This window comes from Geotrypetes seraphini, chromosome 2 (assembly GCF_902459505.1).
Source record: "Geotrypetes seraphini chromosome 2, aGeoSer1.1, whole genome shotgun sequence".
Lineage (NCBI taxonomy): Eukaryota > Metazoa > Chordata > Amphibia > Gymnophiona > Dermophiidae > Geotrypetes > Geotrypetes seraphini.
The window spans coordinates 394,138,332-394,151,163 of NC_047085.1; the positions used below are offsets into that span (position 1 = coordinate 394,138,332).

A 12,832-nucleotide genomic window follows, 5' to 3' on the forward strand; every position below is an offset into this window, starting at 1 on the left:
AATAAAGATATTGAGCACCAGAGTCTTCCTTCGCTGTCTGTTCTTGAATTTCCACAATGTTTACTCCCTCTTCCCAAAGAAAGCACATTACAGAACATTGTTCTTCACTGGTGCAATCTTGCAATGGAGCATCCATGTTTGACCTCATGGCTGCCACACGACTAAAGGCTGAGCACTGCACTGTGTGTGGACGAACTATCCAAAAGGCAATGTACGAGTACATACTGTATATTGCATTTTGCTAGCTCTGTTCCAATTATCACGTAATTTTACAATTGTCAAATTTTTGATTTGCCCTCATATTTAAATCACTTTGATATACTTAGTGGCTGTACATTAAAATTTGGAAATATACAATATGTGCTGATTAATCTTTTTTTTTTTTTTTAATCTGAGTTTCTAAAGCTAACAAAAAAATGCAATACAATATCTATACAAATAATAGTAATCATATATGCACTTATAATCATATATGCACTTATAATCAAATCAGAATCCATATAACATTTAAAAAAAACCCCACCCAACCAACATTTTCATAAGGGAATAGAACCATACAAAAGAATTACCCCCCTCCCAACCCCTGGATGTGTGTGTATTATACCAATCATTCGGTATTTCAAAGTCTCAAGTATATAAGTGGTTGCAGTTGAAGCAAGCCATTCAGAAGGGGTTCCCTGATTAGCAAAACTTTAAAAAAAATCAGTATAGCTTGCTGGACCTATGCTTCCAGACAGATTTGCTGGGGCATCAGGCAGCCAAGTAGTATAAATTAATATCTGTTTATATGAATAAGAAACCAAAAACAAGTTTGTGAGCCATTTGGGTATTGAGATTAAGAAGTAGATATCTGCTACTCAATAGCCACGAATTTGGACTTAGAGGATGAGATGTACAGCGTCAGCATCTATGAGACAAACTTGTTGGTTTTTTTTGTTGCATAGAACTTTCTGGAACCCAGTTCATGTACAGAAGTTAGATAGTTCTAAGTCTAATAGATGCTGGCACTGTCATCTTGACATAGGGACACTGGATCATATATTGTTCTATTGTCCCTTGCTACTTAATTTTTGGAGGTCAATTTGGGGACAAATTAATATCATTCTGGAGTTGTCAATTCCATTGACATATGAGGTTGTCATATGTGGGATGTTATTCCATCTTAAGCCCCCATGAGACTGATATAAATGCTGACTTTTCCATACAAATGGTGACTCGTAACTGGAAAAATTATGATTGCCTCAATTTTCCTTTTTTGGTGGGCGAATTTATACTTATGCTACAGGTACGAGAAAATGAACGCAGACATGCTGGGGCATAGTAATTCATTTAATTGGTTTGGGACTCATTGACGTCTTTTATTACTTCATTATAGTTGCCTTTTAACTTTACTTTTTGTTTATTTGCACACACATCCTGGGGAGGGAGTGGGTGGGAAGGGTGGTGGTGGTTATCTCTTTGCTTTGTTTTATTCCTTGATGAAAATGTAATGGAAGGAAAGGGGGGAGGTTATTCTTTATGCATTGTTATTGATTATGATTATAAGTGCTTACCCTGATTATTGTATATATACAGTTCTGCACTTTTGTTGGCCTTAAAACTTAATCTGGTTTACGAGTGCACCAGTTTGCGAGTGTTTTGCAAGACGAGCAAAACATTCGCAAACTTGGGGCCTCGTAAACTGGGCTTGCCTCGCTGTACGAGCGCCCCCCCCCCAGCGATCCGTCATCCCCCCCGCTCGCGTTGCCCCCCTCCACCACGATCCTACTTCCCCCCCCCGAGCAGTCAATGACACCCTTTACTCGACTTGGCACCTCCCTCTTCTGGCGCGGCCTGGGCTGGGCATCGGAGATCCTCCTTCTTCTGGTCTGGGCTGGGCTGGACTGACTTTGAGCATTTGCGCATGCTCAAAGCCTTCTGGTCTCGCTCTCAATCTCGGAGAGAGCGAGACCAGAAGGATTTGATCATGCGCAAATGCTCAAAGCCAGTCCAGCCCAGCCCAGACCAGAAGAAGGAGGATCTCCGACGCATCGCCCAGCTGCGCCAGAAGAGGGAGGATCTTCTGGCACCGGCAATGGTGCCAAATCGGGTAAAGGGTGTCATTGACTGCTAGGGAGGGGGGAAGTAGGATCGAGGTGGAGGGGGGGCAACGCGAGCGGGGGGGGGGGGGATGCTGGATCACGGGGAGGGGTTTGGAACAGCGTCGGATTCCTCAAGGGGGGGAGAATGGAGCAGCGCCGGTAGCCTCGTGGGGGGGGGGGGGAGGAGGAGGTGGAACCAATCAAAGCAGTTTCCCTTACTTCCTATGGGGAAACTTGCTTTGATATACGAGCATGCTTCTGGAACAAATTATGCTTGTAAACCAAGGTTCTACTGTGTGTGTGTGTGTGTATATATATATATATATATATATATATATGAATTTAAGTTGAGTATGAAATATTATATTATGATGAAATTGAGTATAAAGTTCGTATGTAGTCAAAACTTATAGCTCACAGATTTTTCTAGCCAAGGTAACTGCTACCAGAACAAGTATATTCTCCAGGAAAGTGACAATTGTAAAGCAGGCTGCCAACAACAGTAACTAGAATACAGTAGGGCCTTGGTTTGCGAGCATAATTCGTTCCAGAAGCATGCTTGTAATCCAAAGCACTCATATATCAAAGCAAATTTCCCCATAGGAAATAATGGAAACTCAGATGATTTGTTCCACAACCCAAAAACTTTAATACAAAATGCTATACATACTCGTATTGCAAGACCTCGCTCGTTTAGAACAGTCACTACACTCCCGCAGCATCAGAAAGAGAAGAACCATCGGCTCAGTTGTGATGATGTGATGCGTGTATACTGTATGTACTTGTATTGCAAGACATTGCTTGTATATTAAGTTAAAATTTAATAAAATGTTTTGCTTGTCTTGCAAATCACTTCCAAACCAAGTTACTTGCAATCCAAGATTTTACTGTACATGGAATTATGACACTTGGAAAACCATTCAACCATGTCTATGTTCAGTAATTTGATTCTTTATTACAGTTGCCAACACTAGCATCAGGCTCACCAGTCTGCAAATTTTCCACACCATCCCTGGAAACCCTTTATAAAATTATGGTCCAACTTGACGTCCTCACAAGCGTCTTGCTTAGAGTTCAAGTTTTTGTTATGTATTTTTGTCCATGGCAAGCTTCTTTTCAAATTTTTTTTGCTCTCATTATCAAGGATTTGCATCTAATTGTCAATTACATTGATGCCTGTGTTAATTCATTCATATCTTTTCCATTTTTTTGAAAAGATGCTTTTTTTGATAATAGCCTCTTTCACCTCATCTTTTAAGAATGGCTGCTCTCTTCCACTTTTTCTAATATGTGGAATACATCTGGTTTGGGCTTCCAAAATGATATTTTTGAGCAATGCCCATACTTGATATTGTACAGATGGTAGATTACTGTAACCATCAACAACTCCAAAATCTTATGAAAGAATGAACGTGGCTATTCTAGCAGAGGCAGCAAGACATTTGAAGACTCATCAGCTATCACAAGGACTAGATTGAACTTCAGCAGTAGCTGGGCTGTCTACCATTGTTTATGAAGTACCTGTACATCAATAGAAGAGCTTTTGGTGCGCAGCAAATCTTATGCTAGAGCAACCTTTTTACAATTTACACCGGTGGTCTCTCTTTACCAATGGAGTAAAATAAAGGTCAGTACTATTGTCTCTCTAGAGATGTTTTGCTGGAACAGACAGTGCAGGAGATTGCTGCATAAATCTTCATTCAGGGGTAATGCCCTGAGCAACATCTGCAATGAGATGTCTATGCTTCTTCAATGCTTTAAAACAGGGATCTCAAAGTCCCTCCTTGAGGGCCGCAATCCAGTCGGGTTTTCAGAATTTCCCCAATGAATATGCATTGAAAGCAGTGCATGCACATAGATTTCATGCATATTCATTGCAGAAATCCTGAAAACCCGACTGGATTGTGGCCCTCAAGGAGGGACTTTGAGATCCCTACTTTAAAAGGAACCACAAAGGTTGTCTTGACATCAGACATTTTGGAAGATCCCTTGCATCACATCTTTGCAGCTGAACACAAGTCACTGTAAAAGGGTACAAGCTATGTTCACAGAGTTGGAGTAGGCATAGTTAGCCAATCTCTGACAGATGACATCCAGGTTAGAAGCGCCCTCTTCCCTGCCTCAAGAGACACTGCTGAAGGATTAAAGTGGTTTTTTCAGACTTACAGACACCCTGCCCTACTGCTTTGTATCAGTATGCCACATCAGGCATGTTGAATGGGTGCCAAAATTTTGAATTTTTTTGCCCACATTGAAGACAATGGCTTGAACCTCAACTGAGCCTAAATTAGTGCAACAACAAAAAAAAAAATTCCCCAAAAACAACAAATACAGATAAATTGAGATGAGGAACTCTCTTTACAAATACAGGCGAGATCTGGAAAAAAACAAAAAAAAAAAACCCCCAAAAGGACTGAGGCGAATGATATGCATGGAAAAGCTACAATGCTTATGAATTTCCACTAATTATGAGCTCTGGCAGAGCTGTTCAATCCTGAGAACACTGGATGATATCACCCACAAGTGTACTTGCTAAAGGAAAACTCATAAGGTACAAGACATGACTATTTTGTAGGATGGTAAATTGATTCTATAAGCAGTTTAATTTTTCTTAATGTTCATAAAGCTTGCCCCAACTGAATTAGTCACTGGAAGCTCTTTTACATAACTGTTCATTTCACTCAACACATTTTCATGCTTGTTATAATAAATTTAAGGCAGCTTACATATTCTTCTTGCTCAAGGATTATTTCCTGAAAAATCTTATTGCGAAGTTCAACAATTTCTTCTTTTATCTTCTTCATGTCAGAGCTGCTATATTCATCCATCTGCATGCAGAAAAATCAAAGTATTTTCTCATGTTCAAGAACTGTATCATCTACAGCAGTGGTTCCCAACCCTGTCCTGGAGGACCACCAGGCCAATCGGGTTTTCAGGCTAGCCCTAATGAATATGCATGAGAGAGATTTGCATATAATGGAAGTGACAGGCATGCAAATCTGCTCCATGCATATTCATTAGAGTTATCCTGAAAACCCGATTGGCCTGGTGGTCCTCCAGTACAGGATTGAGAACCACTGATCTACAGTAATCAGACACAAAGAGAGACCTATGGATAAGTAGCAATGATGTGTGATGCCATATGGGCATCCAGTTTAATTTGTGTCTTTAAATCAACATTCATAACTGCTGTGAACAGCCTACTTGAATATCCACAGTCCTAGCAAGATTCCAAAGCAGACATCTGAGGGATGAGAAAGCACAGTTACTTATCGTAACTGGTGTTATCCAGGGACAGCAGGCAGATATTCTCACGTATGGGTGACATCACCGATGGAGCCCCAGTACAGACCACTTTAAAAGTGCATCGCCACTTTAAGTCTTTAGAAAGTTTGCGATAGCCCGAACCGCGCATGCGCAGTCCCTCAGTTAAGATAAGCCAGCTAAGAAGCCAACCTGGGGAGGTGGGTGGGTTGTGAGAATATCTGCCTACTGTCCCTGAATAACACCTGTTATGGTAAGTAACTGTGCTTCATCCCAGGACAAGCAGGCAGCATTTTTTCACATATGAGTGACCTCCAAGCTAACACAAATGAGATGGTGGGAGTGGCCTTTAGGAAAATAAATTCTGTAAAACAGATTGGCCGAAGTGCCCATCCCGTGTGGAGAAAGACTCCAGATAGTAGTGAGAAGTGAATGCATGAACTGAGGACCAGTTGGCAGCTTTACTGATTTCCTCAATAGGAGTAAATCTGACGAAAGCAACAGAAGCTGCCATAGCTCTAATTTTGGGGGCTGTGACATGTCTCTCCAGTGCTAGTCCAGTCTGTGCATAACATAACGAGATACAGGCCACCAGCCAGTTGGAAATCATTCTCTTGGAAACAGGATATCCTAGCTTGTTTGGATCAAAGGAAATGAACAGTTGAGACTTTCTTCGGTCAAGGTAAAAAGCCAAAGCTCATTTACAATCCAAAGTGTGCAAAGCAGTTTCCCCTGGGTGAGAATGAGGCTTTGGAAAAAACACTGGTAGAACAATCGACTGATTGAGATGAAACTCTGAGACAACTTTCGGAAGAATCTTTGGATGTGTGTGTAAAACTACTTTGTCATGATGGAAAGAGTGAAGGGTGGATCTGCTACCAATGCTTGTAACTTGCTGACCCTCCTGGCAGAGGTAAGTGCAATAAGAAAAGCCACTTTCCATGTGAGAAACTTCAGATGAGCTGTGGCCATTGCTTCAAATGGTGGCTTCATCAAACTGGAAAGTACCACATTTAAGGTCCCAGACAACAGGTGGAGGCTTGAGAGTGTCACACAGCTATCCCCTGCTCTGACTGTCAGGCGGATTAGCTGTGTCGAGTCCTGACCTGTCGGCATGGCTTCCCCAGGAAAGAGGAAGGCTTTTCAGGTAAAAAAGACCTAGGTTCCTGCCTAGTCTGCCCAGGCCACACTGAGATAAATTTGCCAATAAAGGGAGACACAATTCAGGTATGGTCAAAATCTCATTCTCAGGCTTTATTTGATAGGGGGTCTGAACACCATCAGCCACCCTCAAGATATGCATAAGTCAGGCAAAAAAGTAAAAATAAAATATATCATACAGTTGTCAGAATGGCTTAGAACCAAGTATGGCATACAGTTGCAGTTCCCTGGACTTTCTCTTCTTTAAAGATAGTCCTCTTCACCAGGGTTTAAATAAACAGAAATGCTATGAAAACAAATTCCAAATCAATGCAAGTAAACTACACAAACTTAGCCAGTAGAAAAGAATAGCAAACTTTGGAAATACAATTCCCAGCTCCCCAGCTGATCCTGTAAAGTAGAGTGTTCAATGCCCAGCTCTGACTCCATTCAGAGCTCAGGTGTTCAATGTGGCTTATCAGCATCAGCTACGCTTTCAGTGGCTCATAAGATAAGAAACAATGCAGCACACAAACGCAGCTTAGTAAAACAGTTTCCTGGCTTCACTTCACCTCATGGACTAACCTCCATTCCCCCTGGGTTTTAGCTTCCTGACACAATTCAGTAGTGTCCATTGCCTCAGCTTTCTCAGCAGTTGGGCTCAGGCTTGGGCAGTCCTCTGCCATATCCATGTCCTCACTGCTTTGGGGCTGAGGAGAGGGACTCCTCACCTTCCTTTGCTGCTCCTGCCTTGCTGTTTGTCTGTCCTCCGAACCCCCATTCCTGCTCTCCCTCTCTGTGATTCAGGGCTCTGCTTTTATGTGTGTCATATCCCCACCCCTCTCTCCTAGGAGCAAGGGGGTTGGGCTGGAAATCCCTAGGGAAAATAACTCTGGTTTCTCCTAGACTGATAGTGTGAATACCTGGCAGGACTAGGTCTCCACTTCTGAGTAAAAATCCTAACAGGCTTTCTGATGAACTTATTCTGGTATGGTATTCTCTGCTGGATATTCTTAGGCTCATATCTTTCCTGCTCTACCTCACTGTCTGAGAGGTAGTCAGACATTTCAATATCCTTACTTTTAACCTGTCAACTTTCCTGACTAGGGACCGTGCTCTGCTTTTATCAATTACAGGGACAAAGCTGGCTACAGGTTTGTCACAAGAGGTGGTTTAACATTGAAAAGCCCCTTCATGAATCTGGAGACCAAAGGATGAGCCATAAGAGGTTTTTCCTCCACTGGCATGTGAAAAACAGTAATAGCACTGAGGTAGACTCTGATAGATGTAGATTTGAGTCCAGAGTCAGAGAGAGAAAGTAAATAATCCAACACCAATTCTATTGCCAAGGAAGTTGGATCGTGATGATGAAGAAGACACCAGGAAGAAAATCGAGTCCACTTTTGCTGGTAACACTGTCAAGTGGCTGGTTTCCTGGAGGCATCAAAGATTTGTCACACAGGCTGAGAAAGATGTACATCAGAAGAAGTCAGCCCGAGAGAAACCAAGCTGTCAGGTGTAGTGATTGTAGGTTGGGATGGAGAAGTGATTCCTGATTCTGAGTAAGCAGAGTAGGAAATACTGGAAGAAGTATTGGTTCCATGGAACTGAGCTGAAGTAGAAGGGAGAACCAACGTTGCCTTGGCCACCGAGGAGCAATGAGGATCATGGTGGCTGCCTCTCGTTTAAGTTTGAACAGAGTTCTGAACATGAGAGGGATTGGAGGAAATGCATGCAGAAACAGGCCTGTCCAATCCAGGAGAAAAGCATCTGCTGCCAGGCAGGGAGGAGAATAAAGTCTGGAGCAAAACTGGGGCAACTGGTGATTGTGAGGAGCCGCAAACAAGTCCACCTGTGGAGTGCCCCATTGAGCAAAGATGAACTGGAGAGTTGCAGAGTTGAGAGTCCATTTGGAGGCTGAATAATTCTGCTGAGGTTGTCTGCTAGGGAATTCTTCTTCCCTTGAATGTACACAGCCTTCAAGAACAGATTGCGAGCTGTTGCCCAAGTCCAGATTGCCCAAGTCTCCTGACAGAACAGGAGATAGCCCGTGCCCCCTTGCTTGTTTATGTAGTACATTGCTACTTGATTGTCCGTGCGAAGGAGGAGGACTTGGGGGCAGAGAAGATGATGGAAGGCCTTGAGAGCATAAAACATTGCTCTGAGCTCCAGGAAACTGATATGAATTTTTCGCTCTCTGGTGGTCCAAAGACCTTGAGTCTAAAGATCGTCCATATGTGCCCCCCCAAGAAGAAGGTGATGCGTCCGTCGTGATGACCTTGAGATGAGGGGGTAAGTGGAATAGGAGACCTCTGGAGAGATTTGATGAGGTCATCCACTATTGAAGGACTGCAGGAGAGATGTTATAGATATATGCTGTGAGAGACAATTCGTCGCTTGCGATCACTGAGATGCAAGGGTCCACTGAGGAGTGCAAAGGTGAAGTTTTGCCAGTGGCATGACATGAACAGTGGAAGCCATGTGGCCTAGCAGGACCATCATGTGTATTGCTGAGAGTGATTGTAGAGGAAGTAGTTGCTGACCAAGGTGAATGAGAGCCTGAAGGTGATCCTGAGAAAGAAATGCTCTCATGAGAGTGGTGTCTAGGATTGCCCCTAATGAACTGCAGACGTTGAGTTGGAAGGAGATGTGATTTGGGGAAGATGACTTCAAATCCTAGAATCTGAAGAAAAGAAATGGTCTGAGATGTTGCTTGGACCACTTCCTGAGAGGATACAGCCTTGATCAACCGGTCGTCCAGATAAGGAAAGACTTAAAGGCCGTGTGATCAGAGAGATGCGGCCGCTACAATTAGGCACTTCGTGAAGACTCTGGGAGAAGATGCCAGGCCAAAGGGAAGTACTTTGTATTGGTAATGACAGCGATTGATTTGGAAACGGAGATACTTTCTGGAAGCTGGTTGAATGGGGATATGCATGTAGGCTTCCTTGAGATCTCCTCCAATTGAGGAGAGGATAAAGCAGGGCGAGGGAGAGCATCCTGAATTTCTTCTTGACAAGAAATTTGTTGAGAGCTCTGAGATCCAGGATGGGTCTCAGTCCTCCGGTCTTCTTAGAGACTAAGAAGCAATGGGAGTAGAATCCCTGCTTCTGCTGAGTGAGGGGAGGGGAACTTCCTCGATGGCATTCAGCAGAAGGGATTGAACCTCCTGCAGAAGAAGGGAGGACTCTGCAGGGTCCAAAGCAGACTCACTTGGAGGATGGTCTGGTGGTAGGGTTTGAAAATTGAGAGAGTAACCCTGACGAATGATGTTGAGGACCCAAAAGTCTGATGTTATGAGCTCCCAGCGATCTATGAAGAACTGAACACGGCCTCCAATGGGTTGAGGCATAGGCTGTAGAATGTTGGTATTGGCTATGCTCTGAAGGAACACATCAAAAAGGCTGTGTTGATTTTTGAGGAGTAGCTTATTTCTGCTTTTGTAGACATGGTTGTTGCTGTTGCCTCCGTCTCCTGGATTGAGACTGGGGTTGAGCTATAGGTTTTGCTGCAAACCTTCTTTGATAGGAAGAAGCTGGTCTGAAGGGACAAGAAGGTGGAGGCTTCTTTTTGGGCTTTACCAGAGTGTCATACCTGATCTCGTGGGCAGACAACTTCTGAGTAATCGTATCCATAGAAACACCAAAAAGCTCATCCCCAAAACAAGGTGCATTTGCTAGCTGGTCCTGGTGGTTAACGTCAAGCTCAGACATCTGAAGTCAGGCAAGGCGTCTCATAGCAACAAACACTGCTGCCGCATGAGAGGTAAGCTCGAAGGTGTCATAGATGGATCTAACCATGTACTTGTGGAGATGGAGCAAGTCGGAAATAAAATGTTGAAAAGCAGGGAGTTTACGGTCCGGGAGGTATTTCTGGAACGTGGCCACTTGTTTTACCAGATGCTTCATATAGAAGTGTAAATATCCAGCATTCTTCTGATGTAATCCTTAACTTTCTACTTAGCTTGTAATTTCTCCCCAAGACCCAACTATGTAACCAGCTCCCTAAATTGTAATTTTTCCTGGAAATGTCGTTATCTTCTGATGTAATCCACCTAGAACTGCAAGGTACAGGCGGAATAGAAGTCAGTAATGTAATGTAATGTAATTACCAGACTGGTTAGCTAACATGGCATTCTGATATAGACGTTTGCCAAACTGGTCCATGGCCTTGCCCTCTCTACCAGGAGGAACATAGGCAAAAACACTCGCCCCCCGAAGATTTCTTTAATGTGGATTCTACTAGAAGAGACTCATGTGGAAGCTGAGGTTTATCAAAACCTGGGATAGGCACCTAACTTGCGAGGAGCTACCTGGATGGTAAGCATGGTTTCCTAGTTTCTATAAAAAGTTTCCCTGAAAATATCATGGAGGGGAAGTTTAAGGAACTCCTTGGGTGGCTGAACATAGTCCAAGGCCTCCAGGAATTGCTTAGATTTTTTACAATCTGCCTCGAAGGGGATGGATAATGACTCAGTGCCGCTACTGGGGACTCTTGAGCAGGTGCAATCGGTGTCGATGGCTCAGACCGGACCAGCACCGGAGGAGTCAATGTCGACATGGGGGTCAGCATAAGCAGCTGAAATTGCTCCTTTAATTCCTCATGTAGCAATTCTCTAATCTGCTTATTGAGAGTGAGCACCAGTACCGCTGGCTTTTTAGCTGGTACCTTCGGTGCAGCGCTACACTCTGGCGATGAGGAGGCCGATGTCGAGGCACGCACCAAAATCGGAGCGGAGTGCTTTTTGGGTCTCCTCAAGGTCAGCAGGACTTGACTCACTTCTGCAGTGGCCTGAGAACCCGAAGGGGTGTTTACCCACTGCATGCAACACCGAAGATGGCTCTCCCGATGTCGAGAGTTACGGTGTCGATTTAGATGGCACCGCCGACGCTGAGACTGATGTTGAGCCTCCTTCCATGCTGGCGCCATAAAGGAGTCTCTGCTGGATGAGGCGATTCTTAAGTGTCCTCTTCTGAAGCGACGAGCCACGGGAACAAGCCTGGACAGTGCTCAGGCCCCAGACACTGGAGACACCAGCGGTGTGGATCAGTTATTGAAATGAGGCGAGCACACCGTCCACACTTTCTAAAACCCGTTTGCGGATGCGACATTGACGGGAACACGGCTTTGGCAAAAACAAAGTCCGTTGCCAAGGTAGAAGAGTAGGCCCCGCCAGGCCGAACCCGCGAAAGCGAAAAAGTAAAAATTTATACTTTTTTTTTTAACAATAAATAAACAAACAAAAACTGACTAAAAAGTCAGAGAACTAGGAAGCCATCAGAAAAAAAGATTTCAATGATTGTTGAAAAGATGCGTCTTCTTAGCTCTGTAGAAACTAAGAACTGATGGACCGCGCGACTATGTCGGGCAGGAAGGCACTCACGCTTTCGCAGTTCTGGCTATCGTGAACTTCCTTAAGACTTAAAGTGGCGATGCACTTTTAAAGTGGTCCGTACCGGGGCTCCATCGGTGACATCACCCATACGTCAGAATATGCTGCCTGCTTGTCCTGGGATAACATGATTTTTTTCTGCTGCCTAGCAGTTCCCATCACCTCTTTTAAATTCTAGCTCAGCTGGAATCAGTATTAGAATTGTGGCATCATGAGCCTTCATTTGCAACAACTTGTGGATTTTTCCTCTACTTTTAACAGTTGTAGCAAGCAGAGTACCGTATTTTCACCCATATACCGCGCACCCGTGTAAAACGCGCACACGGGTATAGCGCGCGGGGAACACAAATTTATGTTAAAAAAATTTATTATAGCGCGCACACGCGTATACCGCCTCCCGCCCACTCCCGCCCCTAAAACCTCCTCCCGCCCACTCCGAACCGGCATCCTCCCCCCCGCTCGCTTACCTGAGAGAGCATTTTTTTTCATTCGAATCCGGCATTCCCCCTGCGAACCGGCATCCTCCCCTCCCCGCGTCACCCCCCTCCCCCGCGATCCTACATCCCCCCCAGCACCGCAAAACATCTTTTACCCGATTGGGCACCGGCACCGGCACCAGCACCAATGCACAGGATGTGCCAGTGCCAGTGCCCGAAGATCCTCCCTCGTTGGGTTGGGCTGGGCTGGGCGGTGCGGTGCGAGAGAGGTCATCCTTCTTCCTGCGCCGGGCTAGACTAGGCTTTGAGCATTTGCGCATGCTCAAAACCTTCTGGTCTCGCTCTCTCCGAGATTGGTGCGAGAGAGATCCTCCTTCTTCCTGCACCGGGCTGGACTAGGAGAAAGCGAGACCAGAAGGCTTTGAGCATACGCAAATGCTCAAAGCCTAGTCCAGCCCGGCGCAGGAAGAAGGAGGATCTCTCTCGTACCGCCCAGCCCAGCCCAACCCAACGAGGGA

General features: G+C 44.7%; 1 protein-coding gene across 9 annotated transcripts in view; it reads right to left on the minus strand.

The window, feature by feature from the left end:
• STK31 (serine/threonine kinase 31) overlaps positions 1 to 12,832 on the minus strand; it is a 620,303-nt gene that overhangs the window by 130,123 nt on the left and 477,348 nt on the right. For all 9 annotated transcript variants that reach the window (XM_033930854.1, XM_033930858.1, XM_033930859.1 and 6 more), the window contains one exon: positions 4,808 to 4,909. In XM_033930854.1, the coding sequence (XP_033786745.1) occupies positions 4,808 to 4,909 (102 nt within the window). The remainder of the gene's footprint in view (positions 1 to 4,807; positions 4,910 to 12,832) is intronic.